This window comes from Amphiura filiformis, chromosome 11 (genome assembly GCF_039555335.1).
Source record: "Amphiura filiformis chromosome 11, Afil_fr2py, whole genome shotgun sequence".
In the NCBI taxonomy this organism is placed as follows: Eukaryota; Metazoa; Echinodermata; class Ophiuroidea; order Amphilepidida; family Amphiuridae; genus Amphiura; species Amphiura filiformis.
In genome coordinates, this window is record NC_092638.1 from 54,252,168 (window position 1) to 54,275,167 (window position 23,000).

At 35.4% G+C, this 23,000-nt stretch overlaps 2 protein-coding genes across 2 annotated transcripts in view; one reads left to right on the top strand and one right to left on the bottom strand.

Annotated features, from left to right (window-relative positions):
• The first annotated feature begins 733 nt into the window (after positions 1-733).
• On the top strand, positions 734-6,661 carry LOC140165011 (uncharacterized). The gene is made up of 4 exons (XM_072188422.1): positions 734-922; positions 2,386-2,447; positions 3,189-3,288; positions 4,855-6,661. The coding sequence occupies exons 1-4, from the start codon at positions 789-791 to the stop codon at positions 4,907-4,909; spliced, it is 351 nt and encodes a 116-aa protein (XP_072044523.1). The 5' UTR covers positions 734-788; the 3' UTR covers positions 4,910-6,661.
• A 1,459-nt stretch (positions 6,662-8,120) lies between these two features.
• LOC140163781 (uncharacterized) overlaps positions 8,121-23,000 on the bottom strand; it is a 39,996-nt gene continuing 25,116 nt past the window's right edge. Inside the window, exons 19-27 of the mRNA XM_072187096.1 lie at positions 22,206-22,280; positions 21,212-21,328; positions 20,497-20,763; positions 19,492-19,600; positions 18,616-18,776; positions 18,197-18,409; positions 12,583-13,725; positions 11,476-11,512; positions 8,121-10,232 (exon numbers count right to left, since the gene is read on the bottom strand). Of these exons, the coding sequence (XP_072043197.1) occupies positions 9,898-10,232; positions 11,476-11,512; positions 12,583-13,725; positions 18,197-18,409; positions 18,616-18,776; positions 19,492-19,600; positions 20,497-20,763; positions 21,212-21,328; positions 22,206-22,280 (2,457 nt within the window). The 3' untranslated portion in view covers positions 8,121-9,897. The remainder of the gene's footprint in view (positions 10,233-11,475; positions 11,513-12,582; positions 13,726-18,196; positions 18,410-18,615; positions 18,777-19,491; positions 19,601-20,496; positions 20,764-21,211; positions 21,329-22,205; positions 22,281-23,000) is intronic.

Genomic DNA, 23,000 nt, shown 5'->3' on the forward strand with positions numbered 1-23,000 from the left:
AGATATTTTTGGTGTTCCTACATGTACTGTGTTTTAAAGGTAAGCATAATCAAACTTTTTGGATGGGTGTTCAATAGAATCGCATTCCCTGCAAATTGGAATACCGTGGGTAAGGCGCTTATTTGGGCATGGGCGCTTGAGGGGGTACTACACCCTTGACCAATTTTGTGCTTATTTTTCAAATTTTTCTCAAAAATTATAGTGCATTGGTGACAAGTAAGACATGGCTAGATTTTTTTTAAGTGTGTGAGTAGAATATGAATCCTTTTTTTTCTTGTTTGTCTTCTGTCCTTTTGTATGTTTTGTATGAGTGTGAGTGTTCGTTGTCTTCGTCCATAGTCTTTGTCTCATCTGTCTCTCTTTGTACCTGTTGCTCAAAAAGAATATTTTGATTATGTAATTATTGTTCATGATCGTTGGGAACTGATGGCTCATTATGTATGTCTTTTCTCCCTCCATCAGTTCCAAGCACAGGGAATAAAAAAAAAAAAAAAAAAAAAGATATGTATATTATAGGGGCAAGGACTACAACTACTGCACAGCACTGGCAATTTTATTTCAGCACAGACAACAGTTGTGGAGTTACAGTCAAAAATGAGGGAAAACCAATATTTGATCAATAAATCAATAACTATTTGTCTTGAGTTGCTGAATTTTCAGTGCAGTAGTTGCATATCTTACTTGTCATCAATGCACTATAATTTTTGAGAAAAATGCAAAAATAGACACAAAATGTTTTGATATGCTTTCAGGGTTTATCGCTAAAGTAACCAGAAAACTAGTACATCATGGCTGTACCAGTCAGTGAAGGAGTTATGAAACAAGTTCTGAGAGAGGGCAGTGGAGCACCACCAAACCCAGGCCAGACTATCACGGTACACTGCACAGGGTCACTGGCAAATCCACCCAAGAAATTCTGGAGGTATGTAGCAGGCTCTTGACCTTGTAGGCAACTGAGGGCAATCACTGCTCCTCTACACTTCATCAGGAGAGTGATACTTTGCCCACCTGGAATTTTATAGTCAACGTTGAGTTTAAATCACTCTCCTTAACAGATCTAAACATTACTCTCCTTACTATCCTAACATTCTTAGCAGAGGGGTTGATGTTTAGTTCAGTGGGCTATTCCAGTTAAAATCCATACACCCACCACTGTAGAAGACAATGACTTTAATCTCCCACACAGGGGGTGTAGATTTCAAATAGAGTCACCCATTCAGGTAGCCCCATTTGAAATTCACACCTTTTCTATGTGGAAATGATGTGTAGCTCTCTTGCAATGGAACTCAGTGGGCCATTCCAATTAAAATCCATACACCCACCACTGTAGAAGATGATGACTTTAATCTCCCACACAGGGGGTGTAGATTTCAAATGGAGTCACCCATTCAGGTAACCCCATTTGAAATTCACACCTTTTCTATGTGGAAATGATGTGTAGCTCTGCTACAATGGAGCTCAATGGGCTATTCTAGTTAAAATCCATACACCCACTATAGAAGATGATGACAGGGGTGTCAATTTCAGGTAACCGCATTTGAAAGTCACACCTATGTGGAAGGTTGAGCTTGAAGGTTGTCGCCTTCCATAGGGGGTGTATGGATTGCAACTGGAATAGCCCAATATTTAAGGCAGACAGATGTACATAGCACACCATCTTTTCCAGCTGAATTTACTGTCTTTTAATTTAATCATTTTATGTTTGCTGGGCAGAAATATTCCAAGGAGCAACACAAGTTGCTGTGTGAAAGACTTCTTGGATCATGGGTAAAGCCACGATTTCTCCGTGATACGGAAAAATGCACGGAAGTCTGGGTTTGCTCATGGAAATTTGAAAATGCCACACACCCCTATCAAAACAAAATTTAAATGTCCCCCTAAATTTGAGTGTCCCCCTGCAAAGAGGGGGACACTCAAATTTTGTTTTGATAGGGGTGTGTGGCATTTTCAAATTTCCATGAGCACAGAGCTCCAAAATTTGGGAACTGAGAAATTATTTTTCCAGCAAAACAGGGGATTCTGAAATTTCAAAAAAAAAAATTGGTTTAATTAATAAAATTCTGCCAAAATATACCTTGTACATAAAAATTCCAAATTTTCGTAGTTGTGGATAGAGTTGCAATTTTGGGAGTGTAACTCACATGGGGTTAAAGAACTGCAGCATGATCTTCATGCAGATCAAAACTGCCCAGGATCATGAAAAAGGGGCCTTTGGCTGCTGCATGTCTCAGTACAACATTTGCATGTGAGTGCCCCCGGAGCCCTAGTAGCAGCATGTGTGCATTGCTCCAATCAGGTGCTAAATGCGCTGTCTGCAAAATGTTTTTATTTTTAAAAAAAACCCTGAAATTATCATTTTGTTTTCCATTTGTCATTCACTTTCAGCACTAAAGACCCTGGTCAACAGCCATTTTCTTTCCAAGTTGGGCTGGGAAAGGTAATCAAAGGTAAGTTACTTCCTTGTATATCGTAATCTGCAAATGGATCAATTTTTTTCCCTTCAAAATAATATCCTAACAAGTTGGCTGAAGTGAATCTTCATAATGCTATATTATATTCAAAAATATGTTAAATTCAAAGTTGGATTTGGAAAGGTAATTAAAGCCATAATGTATGATTTCCTTCAGGTTTTGAATTCATTACTCTATGCTCAAAATGCTGGAATAATACTAGTAATAATTGTTGGGAAGGGTTTCTGTCCATTTTGTGCTGAAATAACAAGGTAAAGTGAAAGAAACCCTACTGGTTATTTGGGCTTCAGTTCTATAGAAGTGGCATAAAGTCATAATTCATGAACTATGACTTTTATGTTGAACTTTGCTCTGTTGACCTAAAAAACACAATCAATTTGGCTGATTCCATTTAGTTGCAAGTTAGGACATGTGTAAACATTACAAATATGAGAAACAAAATCAGGTTTGAAAAAAAATTAACCAATTTCATATTAAAAGATTGTACATTTTGGCTTTATAGGTACTTTTTCATAATTTATGTGAGTGTCCACGGTCCTTTAGCTATCTAAGTTTATATCTATATTTGTGGGTTTAGTATGGTTTACATATCACCTGGTTGGTATAGATCAGGGAAAGTTTGTAGCCATGTTGCTATTGTACACTTTCCAAATATTATGACACCTGTCAGCTTTTGCAGATATGACTGTGCTTTAACCTCTCACTGTTCTTTTGCAGGTTGGGATGAGGGCTGCTTGAGTATGAGGAATGGGGAGATTGCCAGGCTCTTCATTGCATCACACAAGGGATATGGTCAAGGAGGCTTTTCAGCATGGGGATATCCTTTCTCTTAGTAATAATTGAAATGTGTTCTGTACAATATACTAAGTAATGGAGTGGTGTCATAAGTGTTTACTCGCAAAGCCTCGCATGCATGTTTGTGGTTTGTAGGGGTGGGTGTGTGTGCGAAAGAGGACACGTATGGAACTTTTCACATTGAAACTGTGGACTTGTCTGCAACTGAGCACCGTCCTCGGTTCGCTGAGGTCTGCAGTATAGTGTCACAATAGCATGCCAAATGCATTGTCAAAAAATACCAACCATGTTTGGTAGGCATATTTAGTAACATGTTCATGTATTATACATAGCCAATTTTGTCCTTGGTATGTAACCCTGATTTTGAGATCTGCAAAAGCCAATAACCATGACAGCCGAGAACTGCGAAATACGGGTAACCGCCCTAGTGTTAATTAAATGACAAAGTCGCTTCAGATGTTAGCATTTACAATACACAAGGTCCATGTTTTGCCAGCGCAGGATGATAGGGGGTGGGTCTGTGTGCATCATACAGTTAACAAGGATTATGGCTGCTTTCCAGCAAGGTATTTTGTGCGAGTGTTGCATATGCATTTGTAGGATTGTTTGTAATCACCACCAACCTGAACCTCTAGAGAACCAGGGACCACCCCATTTTATAAATATGTGCAATATGGCTGTAAACAATGTTTATAAAAAATTGAGAGTGTATGTAACCGCTATCAGTAATAAAAATACCTGGATAATCAAAAATTGCATAAAAATTGGGATAAAAATAATATATGTGTTTGTTTTATTTCTTCATTAACCTGGAACACTCAATCAGTTGAAAACACAATTAATCATCTGTTCTTCCTTAAGGCCCAGGTGTATCAATAATATACAGCGTGGAGATAAAACTCGAAAGTGGTTTATCACTGTTGGCTTCTGGTTAGTGGTTATACGTATGTAGATGTATGTGTGTGCGAGCGTGTACGAAAGAAAAATCAGGCATGAGAATTTCCAGTGGAAACACTGGAAACAGACTTTTGTGATGTCAAAATTTCCACAATTTTATTTATTTTCAGCCCATTTTCAGGTGTTTTGGAACAATTTTACATGCTTTTCCAGTTTTTTGGACAGTTTCCACTTTCCAGACTTTTTTTATGAATGTGTATTCTCATGCCTGAAAATGACATACCTGTGATACCTTCCTATTACAGATTATAATAATAGATAAAGTGCTGCTATCTTCATCTAACATCTTTCTTTTCAGTATAATTTTCAATGTTGATTTTTTTGTGGAAATTGTAACAATATGAAAAAGGGCTATTCCAGTTGAAATCCATACATTTCCTATGGAAGGCATGAGCTTAACCTCCCATACAGTGGAGTGTAGACTTCAAATGGAGTCACCTATTCAGGTAATCCCCATTTGAAATTCACACTCCTTGTGTGGAAGGTTTAAGTCATGTCTTCCGAAGGGGGTGTATGGATTTCAACTGGAATAGCACAATGCTACTGATAGTTCAATTTCTGTGCACACTAATGATAGTAGTCTTTTCCACAGTATTATTACAGCAGGTGTTTTTTCCTTAACCTTTCACACAATCACCCCCAATGCAGATCTGGTGTTTGAAATTGAGATCGTCTCAATCCAGTAGACATCTACTCCAGATGACCTTTGACCTGATGCTACAATAAAAGATGTTGTAGATAGCTACATATAGTTGGTACCCAACTTCTTTTGTGCAACAACTTATAAGTTAATATCAGACTCTTGGTTTTCTGTTATCCAGTTCTTATTCACATGTTCTATATAACAAGTGTTGAAGGTGTTTGTTCCATTTAATAACATATCTTAGTCTATGCATCTGCGCTAGACAATTCTCAACACAAAAAGAATGGATAAAATCTTGGAACATACACTTTTGAATGAACCATTTAATCAATCAATCAAAAACACAATTGAAGGCAATTTCATATTGAAATGGCTGTATACTTACAAAGTTTTTTTTATTACCGGTATATTTAAATTGTACAGTTAATTGCATTTGTGTACTCAAGGATTTATGTTTTTCCTGCATTTGCAGGATTTTAGACATTTGGCTATCCCCGTTGAAATCCATACACCCCTATGGAAGACATTACCTTAATCTTCCACACAGGGAGTGTGAATTTCAAATGGTGTTACCCGAGTAGGTGACTCCATTTGAAGTCTTCACCCCCTTTGTGGAAGATGAAGGTCATGTCTTCCATTGGGGTTGTATGTATTTCAACTAGAATAGCCAAATATATAATAATAGTTAAGGCCAGTATGTACTGAGTGACCATTTTGTGTGTGTGCATGTTCGGGTCAGTGCATGTAAAATGCATGATACTGCATTCTAATGGATTGAACAATGAAGAATGTAGTTTTGTATTTGACATGTACTGGTTGGTGGCTAAGCGCACACAAAGTACATTTATTAGCCAACTATATAGTGACCCTTAAGCTAAGTAAGTTTTTCCAATACCATAATTGATGACCCACCTCTAATGAACAGCCCCCATCATTTTTCAAAGAAAAATAAAATTGACCAAAATGCAGAAATTTACATTTCATAAAACTGGCATGTCATGACCCCAAAATAGCATATAGACAAACCTTATTACAGTAAAATCACATTATAGTAAAATGTTGATATAATATATGGTACCTAAATGAGTTCAAATACGTAAATATACAATATAGAGCCCATACAACAAACGAGAACAAAAACAAAGAAAAGTGCAGTGATTTATAGTTCATAAACCCACAACCCTCGGCACATTTTTCAGGTATAAATTATACTATAATGGGTTATTCCAGTTGAAATCCATACTTCACCTTATCTCTCACACAGGGAGTGTAGATTTTAAATGGAATTTACCTGAAGGATGACTCCATTTGAAATCTACACCCCCTGTGAGGGAGATAAGGTCATGTTTTCCATAGGGTGTATGGATTTTAACTGGAACAGCCCCTTTCATCCACTATGTATTAAAAATCATACTGATATTTATTAATTATCTATTGTCCTTAACCATGCATGTATGATCGTTTAAAGTTGTATTTATTGTTATGTTGTAATCTTTAGTTCAAAATTATGTCTCAGAAATCCTTTGCTAAGGCTGAGTTCACATAGGAGTAGACTGTATACGGTATTCACTATACGCTCATTCGATCAGGCTGAGTTCACATAGTAAATTCCTATGTGAACTTAGCCTGATCGAATGAGCGTATATCGTATACCGTATACTCCTATGTGAACTCAGCCTAAAAAGGCTGTTGTTACTTGAAGTGTACCAAGTGAAGCTATTTATTGTGTCAAAGTAATATCTACCTTTTTTTTCAAGCAATATTGTAACATTCCCATAAAAAATACAATTTTTCCCACAAAATATTAGTTTTAACGATTACATATATCCAAATTTTGAATGAAACAAATGAGGTAAATAAATAGAAAATTGCTGTTTAATTTCAGTGCCTACATCCCCAATGCGTGTATCAGTTTACGTTGGTCAGTTGTTCAGCTTGATGAACGTCTTGTAGATGTAGGCATTGATGTATAAGTAAGACACATTAAGCATGAATATCTATTTTTATGTAAATGACGAGGCAATTCAGCTACACAAGATTAAAAATCACAGATTTTATCAGAAATACAGCACCTAAGGAGGCCATGATTTTTGAGCAGTATGTTGAAGTACATTGCAATCATGTAAAAATCAGAATTTGGAAAAAAATGGTGGTGTATTCTGCAAATGTTATAATATTGCTTCAAGACTTGTGGTGGCAATTAAGAAGGCATATATAATTATGTATGTGTTCAAGAATTCCAACAATACTGAAGGCTTTCATTGTCAACAATAAGTGAATTTATTCCTTTGAAATTTTGTTTGATGAGTTCTGTAAATTGACTGCAAGTCATGACCAATGCTAAATGATTCTCATTGGGCTATTTCAGTTGTAATCCATACACCCCCAATGGAAGACATGACCTAAATCTCCCACACAGGGAGTGCAGATTTCAAATGGAGTCACCCATTCAGGTAATCCCATTTGAAATTCACTCTCCCAGTGTGAAAGATTAAGGTCAGGTATTCCATAGGGGATGTATGGATTTCAACTTGAGTAGCCCATTGTTTATATATGCAATAGCTTTTATAAGGTTCTGAATTTCTGTTTTCATATTCAAATACGAGTTATGTAAATTGACCAATGCTAAATAATAATTACCATGATTTTATGTTCAATATTTAATATTGTTTTTGTAAGCTTCCGAATTTCTGTTTTCATCTCAAAAGATGAGTTCTGTAAATTGACTCCAAGTTATGACCAATGCTAAATAATAACCATTGTTTTATGTTCAATATTTAATATTAGGGACCGTTCACAAACACTTGTTAGGGGGCCTGATGCAAAAAGGGGGCCCTGAAATTTTTTGACCCTCCTAAGGGGGGGGGCCTGAAAAAAATTACCACAAATGTTTATATGCTTTTCTATGGGGTTGACCCATAATTTTCATGTCAAAAAGGGGGCCCCCTAATATTTGAGGTCTGTAAGGGGGGGCCTGAGCATTTTTGTGATAAAATTGTTTTGCATCAGGCCCCCCTTACAAGTGTTTGTGAACGGTCCCTTAATATTGCTTTTGTAAGGTCCTCAATCATTTCTGTTTCATAATAAAAACAATCCTGAAGCAGCTATATAATATGGAATCATTTCAAGATTTTTTTTTCTATTAAATTCAAAACTAGTCAATAGTCATAATGTACTATCATAATACCGTAATATGTGACACAATGAAATAGGTTGACGAAATGTGGCAGATTAATAAAGCCGCCCTGTCGACGTACTTAAGAAGAAGATCTGGTCTATTGGGGCCAAAGGAGGCATTATGAAAATTGAGTTACTATAATCATTGCCTAATACAAACATTAGGCTATCATAATATTATACTGAAAACACCAAAGGTGTAGCATACTTGGTTCTAAAGTTATGACATTTTGTGTTTTTAATGTTTTTTACTATATATATTTTCCTTTATCTCAATTTCAAATTTCCCGCCTTTGGCCCCCATGGACCAGATCATGTCACATATTATGAACTTGGTTAATTTTTCAAACATGATTTTTTTTTTGGCATTTTTATAATGTTTATACATGTCCCAATTTACACCTAAATAGAATCTGCCAAACAGAGCAATTTGACATGTAATATTCAGTCATTGAAGTCCTCCATAGAATTCCACATTAAACTGCCAAAATAACCAGTAAGGTTTCTTTCACCTTAAACTTGTTCTGCTTAAAATGGATCTAAACATACGCTCTCAAAAATTAACCTTTTTTCTCTAAAACTACCAAATTTGTTTCCCCAAATCTCCCTTTTTGACAGTATAAAATATGCCAAATTGTGCATTTCAGCACTATTATGGGCCCAAAATTATTCAGGCATCACTGAATCAGACTCCCATTTTTAGGGGATTCTCACCTATTTAGCCCCTTTTTTGTGTAAAATCTCTAGAATACTTTGGTTGAAACAATCACCCCCACACAGCTCTGTCACTTGCACCCCCTGCATCCATCCACATCTATGTACAATTACATTATTTTAATTATTAAACAAAGCAATATACATGCAGATACTATGAATATGTAAGGCACTCTAAAACATGACCCGAAACACTCCTGGGGAAAACACTACAGAAAATATCACTACTTAATATTGATCCCATTTCTTATTGTGAGATTTACAATGTTTAAACGATGTTCAAATTACCAGCAATGATAAAAGTCAGGCCTGGTGAAATATGTCTTTTCTGGTATCCAAGTACTGTAGACTTAATGCATTCGATAAATCAGCACCCTAGGCACTTTTGGAGTAAGTCATTTGAAGGGTGTGCTTTAATAATTTGGTCATACGTGACCTGCTGCCACGAAATCAGCGTAAAATCGCCGCAACTTTATACTCGTATCGTTGAGTTGGTAGATTCGAGACATTTGATCTGACTAAGTTGATGTTCTTTGTTTGCCGCGCACCTGTACAAGCCAGTAGTATTATCCTTCGTGAATGGCCCATTGTGCCCCCATTCATAACGGACATACAGACATACTTAGTGGCTTTAACAGGTGAGTGAACACCAATGCAGTAGCCAGGGCGTTTTGAGTGACTAACACCTTGCGACTTTACGCTGATTTCGTGGTAGCAAGTCACATATACGGTAGTACTGGTTCCCTGCACTTCATTCATCTGTGGGTATAGGCATACTTATCGGAAATCAAAAATAAAGGGTGTTTTCGGATGAAGAAACATGATTCGTAAACAGAAAAGGGGTAATTTTCAAATCACATGCATAAATCGCACCCAGTTTCATTCTTTTGTTAGGCGCACCCAGTTTGCGTCCATGAGCCTCCAGATCATCAACATACCAGTGTATAGCCATCTGGACTGTAAGCCAAAGAGCATATAAGACAAATTAAAAGTTTTGCATAGCATTTTCGAAATCACAACCTATACATTGATGCAAAAAAGGGGTATTTTGAAAGTTTGCCGATGAGCATGCCTACCCCACAGATACACGGAGGACAGGGACTTGTGTAAGCTATACTTTCCACTTTAAACAACATGCTATCACTTAAAATACTTTGTGTTTCTTATACGTTCCAAAGAACGCTCCAGATCCTCACAAAGATGTGAATCACTTCTTCCATGTTGCATCCTGAACGCAACCTTCAGCTCCTCCCACCATCCAATCTTCTTCAGCTTCAGAATCTCGTACACAATCATGTCATTCAATTCTTCATTACAGAGTAAGTCTACCTTTCTGCCAAGTTTTTCGCCCTCCTCATTTGGTAGTGTTGAGAGACAGTCCAGTAGTCTCTTATCAGCTTCCATGTTTTGGCGAAGGTTACCCATGTAGCAATCCCTCAAAGCTGCACGTTGTGCCAGTAAGTCAAGAGGAATATCTAGAGAATGGAAATAAAAAGTAATTCAGGGAGAATACAATCAGACTCTCAGTGGTAGTGCCAGCAGGGAGGCAAGGGGGAATTTTCCCACCCCCAAATTTGTTCTTTGCCCCCTACCCCAGTCAGGAAACAAATCACAGAAAATAGACATATTTGGGATGAAAATGGCCTTTTTTTGTGCAAAAATTTCACTTTTTTTCTGCTGGGAAGGGCACATCATTAATTCGTTGGTAGGTGAGATCCCCTTGAATTTGGAGATGGTGGATCTTTGGGAGCTACATGTATATCAGTAAAAGGGTATTACAACAAGTCATACCTAGAATTTTTCTCAATTGTGACTTTTATACAAACAAATTTTTAAAAATCAACACATAGTAAAAGGGGGCCTTTCGGAGCTGTGAATGGTAAAAATCAAGGGTCTTTCTTGGCTTTGTGGTTGAAAATTGCCTGGAAAGAACCAGAAATGTAAGGAATGTGCAATATAGGGGTCAAATTTAAGGCTCAAATTATCAAAATTAGGGGTCTTTCAGTGCCCTACTTGGGTCAAATTCAGGGGAGCATACCCCTTTGATTTTAAACAAACAAACAAACAAATGTTTTATGATTTTAAATCTGCCGCAAGACTCACCTTCACCATGTAGGATTAGGACATTATTTGTCTTTAACCCCATGAGACCTGCTGATTGGCCATAATGAATATTGTGTCCAATTTTGAACCAATCAAGGAGGGTATTAATAAGATCATCTGCAAATGCAAATTTCATTTCATGATCATAATTGGCAATTGAAATGAGCATTTCAAGTTATCAACCAATCAGAAATGCTGTTAGATGACCAGTAGTATCCAGGGGGTTAAATATAATAGCAGAAAAGAGATGAGGACGATTTCATACATTATCTGCAAACTGGCTTTTCATTAGAAGTTTGCATTGCCCTAAAGTTCAAAAGTCAGAGTCCTTTGTGTGGTTTACTGGATTTTTTGTAAAAATATTCTGCCAATTTACATTGTTAAAAAATGCAAGCTCACCACAAAATGTGATAGTGAACAATTATCTATAGGGGTTTTCAGGCGTCTTTTGACTATGATTATCAGAGTTGTGCATTACAAACAGGCAAAACATTTAAATTTGCAAATTTTATAACAAATAATTATATGAAAATTCAAAAATGATGTGACCTTATTTTGTCAGATTTTTGGGTCGGTTGGAAAAGGGAAATGTAAACATATTTTTGGTATACTTACCAAGAGTCCTTTTTAAAGCTGGTACTCTACCACAATACTGTAACATAAGAGATGAACATAATCAACATTTGTTTTTACATATTTCCAAGCTTCAAAATAACCAGGACCCAGGAGCCATACCCAATTAATGGTCATAACATTTTGGCTCCTGGTCCACACCAAAATCATTTGAACCAGGCTCTACATTTTGTTTTAAATAGAGCCTAGTACATGTAGTTAAAGCAGGTTTTGTATTTAATGTGTACAATTGAAATGTAAATGACTCGTAGCTCTTTAAAAATGGCTCCTGGTTCACTAGATAAATCTCAGGACCATGCAGGAGCTGCTTTTTCTAAATGTGTGGCTCCTGGTCCAGATCTGCTTATTTTGAGACTTGCATACTATATATTTCAAATGGAGCCACCCATTCAGGTATAAAATCCCATTTGAAATTCACACTCCTTGTGTGGAAGACTAAGACCAACACTACCTGTGTGGGAGATTAAGGCCATGTTTTCCATAGGGGATATATGGGTTTCAACTCGTATAGCCCAATCAAAATCAATTTCACTATTTTAAGAACATCCTTCTTAATGTTTATGTACCACATCAGCAAGGCTAGTTCTCAAATTTAGATGGTCAGTAGAAAACTGAAATGATCGATGCTTTCATCATCAGTGATTCGCTATAAACTCTAAAATATCAAAAATCGGATTTTTCTTCGTTTTTTGTGAAGAGATAAGTGATAAGACTGAAAACAACCAAATAAGCTGATTATCCTAAAATGTTACATTTTCGTCATTGTTTGGGCATTATGTTTATTACATGCAGTTGAATGGAGCTTTATATTTAACAACACTGTGGCTGCCATTTTTATTTGTTTTACTATTTTAAAATATATTTATATTAGGCCATCTTAATTAAATCCGGAGTCTCAAAGCTGCCGCACACGTAAGTAAAATAGTGCATTGCGCATTGGGTTTTCAATTTTTCATAAGCTCTGAGACTCAGGATATAATTAAGGTGGCCTTAATGAAATTGCTTTCTCTTATCTATCGTTTACTTTTAATTCCTTCAAATTGTGTACACTTTTGCGAGGGTCACTTATAGTGTCTTTAAATGGCTCACCTTTTCATCTATCTTCCCCATCATATCATCCAAAGCCCTCATTGCTTTCTTGTTGTCAACTAGTCCTGGGTGGCTAAGGATAGCTCCTAGATCACCAACAGTCTTCCTTTCTGGTTTGGACCATGCTTTCAGAACAGCCAGTGTGACAGACTCCTTATTCGTACATTTCTGTGTGATATTCATCAGCTGGGTCTCTGAGAAACCACACGCCTCAGCCAGACCACGATAATCATCTCGCAAAGGACTCTCCATATTCAAAGCTTCTGACAAGGCTTCTTGAGCATCAGATGTCATCCATGCAAGACAACAGTCCCATCCTAAACATTCTAAGAATGTTTCATCATAACCAAAACACAAGAGGTCTTGAATTTCATCCGTATTTCCAGTGTCTGGATCACACACTGTGCCTTTGCCAGTTGGCCCAACAGCTTCTTGTAGCTGCTCAATAGTGTAACTTCGCACCGAACCCCTCATTTGCTTCTTCAACTCTGTTGAACTGAGAAACTTGTGTGTGACACAGGTACCTGGAGAGCGTTCCTCTAACTCTGCATGGATAATCTTTTCAACTTCTTTCAGGATCTTATAGGTATGTGCCCTCTGATGGCGGCCAGCATTGCGAACATAATACTGAATTGCTTGTTGATCTTCTACAAGTTCAACAAAAGCTTCTACCTGATCTGAAAACTTAAGCTCACTCTGGGAGATCAACGCTTTCGCTTCCTGTGTGTTAAAACGTTTCATCAGCCTCACTTGAAGGCAAGGAAAGACGTCTGCACTGAAGATATCTGTCTCGTCACAGCATTCTATTCGCCTGCCATAGTATTCTTCCTTTGTTAGATCTTCTGCCCAATACTTTTGTTGAAATCTATTTCTCAGTTGAGATGGCATGGTGTAATTCGTCCCATCCAGCTTGTAGATAAGCTCCAATTGCTCAAGAAATAGGAGCAGATGCTTGTGGTTTGGAAAATCTGGGAAAAGCTCTTCCACATCTTGGACAGAAAACCGATCTTTGTCAAGCTTCTTGTATGTTGCTGGAAACCCTGATCTGGACCTTGCCAGTGCTGGTCCAATAACTTTAGTGCACAGCCATTGTGGATCTAGAACAGCTAGGGTTTCTGCACCCTTAATCTTGACCAGGTATATCTACATAATTATAAAAATAAACAGGAAAGAAATAAGTGTTGATCATGTTTCCAGCCCAAACAAGTGTTTTTAACACAATTGCGTTATTGTTTTCGCTGGTCTGATCAAGGCATTTTTGTACCAAGAAGGCCGGGGGGGTGTTTCTTCAACAAAAATTTTTTACAGGGATGTGTCATGCAGACTTTCAGATGCTGACCTACTTTTGCCACCCATTATAGTATACCAATTTTTCAAAAAAGGCACCCAAATTTGCCCTAATTGGGCGCTTTTAGGGGCACTTTTGCCCAAATGCCCACCCATCGATATACCAAAATTGCTGAAAAGGTACCCCAAAACCGCCCTAGCAGAAATTCTATACAGCAAGAAGTGTATCAAAAGTGTATCAAAGTGTATTAAAACTGTATCAAACAGCAATTTAATACAGTTTTGATATACAAAGGGTGTATTGAAAATGTATCAACTGAAAATATAAGGTATCAAAACTGTATCAAATACCACCTAACTGTATCAAAAATGTATCAAAAGTGTATCAAATTTGAACTTAGTTAATTTTGGCCATGCTTGTGGTGTATCAAAAGTGTATCAAATTGAACTTTGCAGTTTTTCAGTGTATGTAAAGTGTATCAAAGTGAACTTTTTGGTGCTAGATGTATATCAAAAGTGTATCAAATTGGACTTAGTCAAATTCTGGCTGCATACAGTGTATCAAAAGTGTATTAAATTGGACTTTGCCTGTTTTTTTTAGTGTATGTAAAGTGTATCAAATTGAACTTAGTTAATTTTTGGTGTCTAGAGGTATATCAAAAGTGTATCAAATTGGACTTAGTCAAATTCTGGCTGCATACAGTGTATCAAAAGTGTATTAAATTGGACTTTGCCTGTTTTTTAGTGTATCAAAAGCGTATTAAATTGGACTTAGTTTATTTTGGGTGGCTAGAGGTATATCAAAAGTGTATCAAATTGGGCTTTCATAAACTGACCTTTTGTAGTGTATCAAAACTGTATCAATAACTGATCACATGTCTAGATAATGACTCATCATTTTCAAATTTGCCCATGTGGCATGTATGCAGTTAACACCAGGATTTGCATTTGGAAATGTACTGTATTTTAGAGCAAATTATGGTGTTTTATTTATCATGAGGATGATACAAACATGCTTGTAGACTGCACATTAGGTTACAATGTAGTTGTAATCAGGGACTGTGATTAAAGAGGAAATATCTGACTTTGTTCTGATAAGGTAAGCTTACTATATATTATATATAGGGCCTCAATGTATATGTATTAAGCATGAATATAGCACATGCCTGTATAGTAGATGTTATTGGTAGCCTTTTTGTCTCTTTATTGAGGGTAACAACGTCACTGAATTCCAAGCAGGCCTTCTGATGTATGTATGTTCCATTTTGGTTGGGTTTTGCTTCTTTTTTGCAAGACTTTCTCACACATTTATCCTATTGCGTTGTAATTTTGAGCGTTGATAGGGAAAGTGCATTGAGCTGCTCCGTGATGGGGGACAGTGCTAGAGGTCAGCATTAGCAGTAGAGGGCAGTGTTGAATTTGAGCTTGATTAGACTAATTTCAAAATTTGACCTTTGACCCCTTCACTTTGGGGTCATTAATGTTTGCAAATATGTTTAGATCATGTACGGATAATTCTTGTTGAATTTGAGCTTGATTGGACCAATTTTGAAATTTGAAAAACTGTATCAAAAGTGTATAAAAAACTGTATCAAAAGTGTATCAAAACTGTATCAAAAGTGTATAAAAAACTGTATCAAAAGTGTATCAAAAACTATCAAAAGTGTATCAAAAAACTATCAAAAGTGTATAAAAAACTGTATCAAAAGTGTATCAAAAACTATATCAAAGGTGTATCAAATGGCATGTATCAAAAATAGGGCGGTCCAGCTGGCCAGCATTAGAATTGGGCAGCTGATTTGATACAGTGACATATTTGATACACTTTTGATATAATTATGTATAAAATGTGTATAAAATGAAAGGATAAGAATTTCAATGCTAATTTGATACAGTTTAAATTGCACGCTGATTTCATACAGTGACATATTTGATACACTTTTGATATAATTATGTATGAAATGTGTATGAAATGAAAGGATCAAAATTTCAACGCTAATTTGATACAGTTTAAATTGGAACGCTGATTTGATACAGTAACATATTCGATTCGATACACTTTTGATATAAATTATGTATGAAATGTGTATGAAATGAAAGGATAAAAATTTCAACGCTAATTTGATACAGTTTAAATTGGAACCCTGATTTGATACAGTTACATATTTCATACACTTTTGATATAATTATGTATGAAATGTGTATGAAATGAAAGGATAAAAATTTCAACGCTAATTTGATACAGTTTAAATTGGAACCCTCATTTGATACAGTAACATATTCGATACACTTTTGATATAAATTATGTATGAAATGTGTATGAAATGAAAGGATAAAAATTTCAACGCTAATTTGATACAGTTTAAATTGGAACCCTGATTTGATACAGTAACATATTCGATACACTTTTGATATAAATTATGTATGAAATGTGTATGAAATGAAAGGATAAAAATTTCAACGCTAATTTGATAGTTTAAATTGGAACCTTGATTTGATACAGTTACATATTTCATACACTTTTGATATAATTATGTATGAAATGTGTATGAAATGAAAGGATAAAATTTGAACGCTAATTTGATACAGTTTAAATTGGAACCCTGATTTGATACAGTTACATATTTCATACACTTTCGATATAATTATGTTTGAAATATGTATGAAATGAAAAGGATAAAAATTTGAGCATAAATTTGATACAGTTTAAATTGGAACCCTCATTTGATACAGTAACATATTCGATACACTTTTGATATAAATTATGTATGAAATGTGTATGAAATGAAAGGATAAAAATTTGAGCATAAATTTGATACAGTTTAAATTGGAACCCTCATTTGATACAGTAACATATTCGATACACTTTTGATATAAATGATGTATGAAATGTGTATGAAATGAAAGGATAAAAATTTGAATGTTAATTTGATAGTTTAAATTGGGCGCTGATTTGATACAGTTACATATTTCATACACTTTTGATATAATTATGTATGAAATGTGTATGAAATGAAAGGATACAATTTGAGCGCTATTTTGATACAGTTTAAATTGGAGCGCTGATTTGATACAGTTACATATTTCATACACTTTTGATATAATTATGTATAAAATATGTATGAAATGAAAGGATAAAAATTTGAAGCATAAATTTGATACAGTTTAAATTGGAACCCTCATTTGATACAGTAACATATTCGATACACTTTTGATATAAATTATGTATGAAATGTGTATGAAATGAAAGGATAAAAATTTGAGCATAAATTTGATAGTTTAAATTGGAACCCTCATTTGATACAGTAACATATTCGATACACTTTTGATATAAATTATGTATGAAATGTGTATGAAATGAAAGGATAAAAATTTGAGCATAAATTTGATACAGTTTAAATTGGAACCCTCATTTGATACAGTAACATATTCAATACACTTTTGATATAAATTATGTATGAAATGTGTATGAAATGAAAGGATAAAAATTTCAACGAAAATTTGATACAGTTTAAATTGGAACCCTCATTTGATACAGTAACATATTCGATACACTTTTGATATAAATTATGTATGAAATGTGTATGAAATGAAAGGATAAAAATTTCAATGCTAATTTGATACAGTTTAAATTGGAACCCTGATTTGATACAGTAACATATTCAATACACTTTTGATATAAATTATGAATGAAATGTGTATGAAATGAAAGGATAAAAATTTCAATGCTAATTTGATACAGTTTAAATTGGAACCCTCATTTGATACAGTAACATATTCGATACACTTTTGATATAAATTATGTATGAAATGTGTATGAAATGAAAGGATAAAAATTTTTGAACGCTAATTTGATACAGTTTAAATTGGAACCCTGATTTGATACAGTTACTTATTTGATACACTTTTGATATAATTATGTATCAAATATGTATGAAATGAAAGGATACATTTCATTTGATACTTTTTGATACATTATCTTGGCATTTGATACACTTTTGATATGTATAAAATGTGTATGCAATGTTAATTTGATACAGTTTTGATACATAAAAGTGTATGAAATGAGGGTTCCAATTCAAAGCCTTTTATTTCATACATTTTTCATACGTATCAAAAGTGGTGTATCAAAAGTGTATCAAATTTTAGCCAGGGCGTGGCACACCCCGGTATACCTTCAAACAGGGAGAACCCCCTCGGGCAAGAATGGTGGGGTTATGTGTGTCTTATAGAGAACATTATTTCAATTTAATTCTCATAATTACAATCTCGTGTAAAATAGGATCATGCTGTGTGATAGTAGACCTGTATTCATAGTTTTACTCACCTCTCCCATTTTGTGAAGATACTCTGAAGCAGTTTTGATGATATCGTCATCATTCTCATCATCTAATTCTTTAATCTTCTGTGTGAACTGTGCAATGGGCATCACAGGATATGCAGCTTTTTCTTTCATTTCATTGGCTTCAGACTCGGTGAGACACCACGTTCCAATCTCTTGTTTTATGTCTTCACAGAGAGTTGGTACCATTCTTTCACCCTGTATGAAGAAAAGGTTTTAAAAGCCACACCCATTTAATACTAAAGGTGCTTCATTTTATAAGGCAACAATACAAATTAAGAAGTGATAATATTTGCCATGATCCTCTACTACTTGTACACATAAAAAAGTTCCACAACTTTATCAATTTCTAATATTTGCTGACCTTTCTTATCATTTACTTAAGAAACTATTTGATGTCTCACCCGGATTTCATCGGCTTGCTCCTTCAAAGTGATTTTCAGGACTTTCATTTCTTCTGAATCACCTTTTGTACCATCCAGTGCAGCAACTTTGTCTTGAATATCCAACGATGCAGCAAATCTCTTTCTCATCTCGCTCAAAATATTCGCAGCCATCAATTGCCCTGACAAAGAAGATGAAATGAAGCATTTTTGCTAAATTTATATTTAGGCATTATCAATCACAAAATGGCAGATGTTATATATTTTGTGATCCCACATGCTACGTACCTCATGTGTATTAAAGGGATTGTGCACTCTCAGAAATGTGTTAATTAAAAGTACTACAACTTCTTCATTATTCATGAAAGATATATACAAGTATATATTTTCAAGGAATCTAAATTTTAGCAAAGATTTGATGAAAACAACAATTTTGGAGAAAATCTCACAAATAAACACATTTTTTGTCTCAATTGTTTTGGGACACTAAAATCCAAAACTTTGGGGTTTTTTTGTGTGTGTTTTTTTGTTTGTTTTGTTTATTGTAACCTTAACATTCCATTCCATTCCAGGAAGTGTTTTTCATTTTTTTAATATTGACCTTTATTTTTGAATCATTGACTAAATAAGAGCAGAAATATAACTTTTTATCATTTTTGGCTAAACAAGTCATTTTAGTCCAAAATTGGCCGTATTTGGGCAATACTAAGCCTTTACTATCTGTGTACCTGCTCCACACTTAAAATGCAGTAAATGTTTCTTTGTAAGGAATTTGACCCAGGTGCACCAGAGTCAAATATTTAAATATTTTAAATATTAAAAAAAAACCACTTAGTCACACTATTCTCTGTTTTCTACATAGAACAAAATAAGTTGATAGATTTCCCATCATCTTACCCTCATGTTCATCAGGCACTTTATCCAGATGTGATGCAACAAGCACCACTTTGGGTTTGTCTGTTGATGGACTGTTGCCAGCTTTGATGAAAGAGAGCCAGTACTGCAACTATTAAAAGTAAAATAATTAAGTCAAAATAACATTATTTTGCCAGTCAGCTGTTCCTTATGCTAAAGTAAATTTATAAATAGCTCATTATGCGGACAGTGCCTTATCAAATTGAAACAGAAATACTGGCCTGTTAAAAAGTGAGATTTACTTTTGCTGGCCTCTGGGCAACTTAGGCATCAGGATCGATCTCCCTAGCTCTTTGAATTGAAGTTTTACACCACTAACCTAAGAATTTTTGCTTCCAGTTGCTTCAGTATCTTCAAATAACTTTATTGGGATAAATTATGATTTAGAGCTTTTAATTAAAAGCCCACCTGAGGAAAGATAGGAACAGCCCTGTCCACAATGTCTTGTAAGAAGTATTTTAATACTTCTTACAAGACATGCCTTTCATAGTGCTAAAATCACTTCTTGACATACAGTCCTCTTAGGGTATTTAAATAAAGGCACTTATTTAATACCCACGTGACCAGATGGGCACTGACATTACAGCTTCTAGACAGGATGTCTGGGAAAGTGACCTTTGACACAGTGGGTGGTCTTCCTGTGTATTTCAATTGGAAACGCGGGATGCATGTCCAAATTTTCTAGCAAATTTGTCATTTTTTTTGCAACTTTGTAGTATTATTGTAAGAGTTTCCGTCGATAACTTGGTGAAAACATCCAAAATTTAGTTCTTGAAAACATACTAAAAACAGAATCCCCCAGTATGTAATTATTTTGCCTTATACATTGTAGCACATCTATATTGATCACTTGGTGGTCTTGGTATGGCGGCGCCCATGGGTCACGTGGGCATTAAATTTAGTGCCTTTTATTAAATAGCCTATGCACACTGACATAATGCATATCAACACATGCAGAATGAATGAATGAATGAATAGTCCTCTTACCTTTTCACAGTATTTTGTGACTTTTTCTTGATCTTCACCTTTTCTGTTAGAAGCGGGAGTGAATGCTTTGGACAAATCATACATCACAAGAAATATGGAGTTCTCTCCACCAAGAAACATGCTGTGGGTAACGTGGAATTCCTCTTGCCCTGCGTAATCCCAAATTGAGAACAACCCAGCTTCAGACAATGAATGTTGTGAAATATCTATACCAGGAGTTGGCACATACACATCGCTAGTAACAGCTAATTGCTTTTGTTGGGAAGACTTTGTGGAAATGAAGAAATAAAGAATAAGAAATGGTTATCAAATAGCCATACATTAGGTTTGATGTTGGTTTAAAAATGCACTGATGTAATCACCAACTTATTCTTGTAGTCATGGGGATGGGGGATAACCCCCTCCCCAATATTTTGATAAGGAGGATGGTTCACATAGTCACACCCCCTTCCCCATGCTGAAACCTGTATGTGGGTTTCTGACCCAATTAACCTCATATTTGCCATTTTAGCCTAAAAAGTGCCAATGTTTGTGTTCTTCATGTGCATTTGTTCCACTTGTGCACCACATTTCACCATTTTAACAATATTTGTACCATAAACTTATTATGTAGCCAAAAGGTGCTGGATTCACTATACTTCAAGAATTTGCGAACTATAAATCACTGCACTTTTGGCCCCTATTTCTGTGTATTCACATCAAATTTACAAATTACCTTGGTCAGACTACTCTTGAGTGTAGTTTTTCCAGCTTCTGGCTCACCCAACAGAAACAATTTCACCATTTCTAACTTTGTTTCTCCTTTCTTCTTTAGTTCTTCATATTCTTGAACCTACAATAAGAATTGTCATTTTGAGATTAGCTCACTTAAGGGATCTAGAATGAGCGTTTCAACAGTATTTTTTGTGGGATATGAGAGCACATCAGACATATCGAATTGCATTCTGAATACGAAGAATGTCTTTCTGATATCTAATAATTTTCATTTTTTGAAATTCACGATATAATACAAATTTTATGACAAATTATTAAAATTTGATATTTTTCACATTTTTGATATATAACAGTGCTGGAAGTAAATTTTATAAATCTAATGATATATTCTTCAAGTGTATGTAGCTGGGAGGAAAAGCCGACGATCAATTGAAAATTTTGACCTTTCATATTGTAGATATGGATTTTTTTCCCAAAAAGAAAAATTTTTTTTTTTTTGTGTGTTAAGTATAAATCATCAGATTTATGAAGTTTACTTCGAGCACTGTTAAATATCAAAATTATCAATTTTTAATCATTTGCCATAAAATGTGTATTACATTGCAAATTTCAAAAAATCAAAATTATTTGACATCAGAAGGACATTCTTCGTATTCAGAATGCAATTCGATATGTCTGATGTGCTCTGTCCCACAATAAATACTGTCCAAACGTTCATACCCCATCCCTTAACAACAAATTGTTGTTTTTTTTCTACATACTTACCTAATCAATATTAAAAAGACCAGCTCGGTCATTCTAAGGTGCAAAGTCCCGGTAACTTAAATTTGTCCTGGTAGTAGGGACAACAGGGTTCCAAAGGGTTTTGACATAAAACAAAGAGTATTTATATCTTGACATAAAACTCCTATTTCCATCCTGATCCCCCCCCCCCCCACAAATTCCAGAATGGGCATACTTGAAAACTATATCTGCATTTTGTGTACGTCGCTTACCTGAACTGCTTTTTGTAGATTTCTGGATATCCCCTTACTAGATGCTGGCCAAAGATCCAAGGGTCGTTTACCAGCCTAATTGTAATTGAATATGCAATAGAAAATAAAAGTGCTGTCATATAAACTTGAGAATTATTTACTCAATCTTTATAACAAAATTCATAAAATTACAACTTAATTTACATGTACATATTGTTACATTTGTGTCTGGGGTGGGTGGGGTTGGGTCTTCAAACTTTGTCTTCAACAGAGAACAAGCAGACCTTGCCTTAGCTATCTGCTATAATTTGGTTCACCTCAAGTTTGGTAGTGACGTATGTGCGTATTTTGCTCGCCGCAGTATTGAATCGCGCGCATAAAGTTAAACACGCTCAGTGTACATGCACGCCTACAAAGGCGGTTTGTTGGCACGCTTACGGCGCAACCGCGAAGTAGCAATTGACGTCAGTACCAAACTTGAGGTGAACCAAATTATAAATAGAACCATAAATTTAGCAGATAGGCGAGGTCTGCTTGTTCTCTGTTGGCAAGGGGCAGTCTTCAGTGAACGGCTCTTTTCAGAGCCACCAAACCCTTTACATCAGCAGATAGGCGACATCGGCTTGTTCTCTGTTGACAAGAGAGTCTTCAGTGAACGGCTCCACTTTCAGAGCCACCAGTAGGCAAGAGACGGCCTACATGTCTCATTCTTAGGTACCTGTCCTGAAGAAGTCAGAGCTACTTGTGATGAGAGCTTGACAGTTCCAATCTAGTCCAATAACGGTGAACCCGCTAGAATAAGTTATATATACACAG

Excerpts from the sequence above, each read along its gene's own strand:
- LOC140165011 (XM_072188422.1), top strand. The coding sequence starts at position 789 with ATGGCTGTACCAGTCAGTGAAGGAGTTATGAAACAAGTTCTGAGAGAG. Across the intron at positions 923-2,385 it reads CCACCCAAGAAATTCTGGAG|CACTAAAGACCCTGGTCAAC; the intron begins GTATGTAGCAGG and ends ATTCACTTTCAG. Across the intron at positions 3,289-4,854 it reads GGAGGCTTTTCAGCATGGGG|AATCACCCCCAATGCAGATC; the intron begins ATATCCTTTCTC and ends AACCTTTCACAC.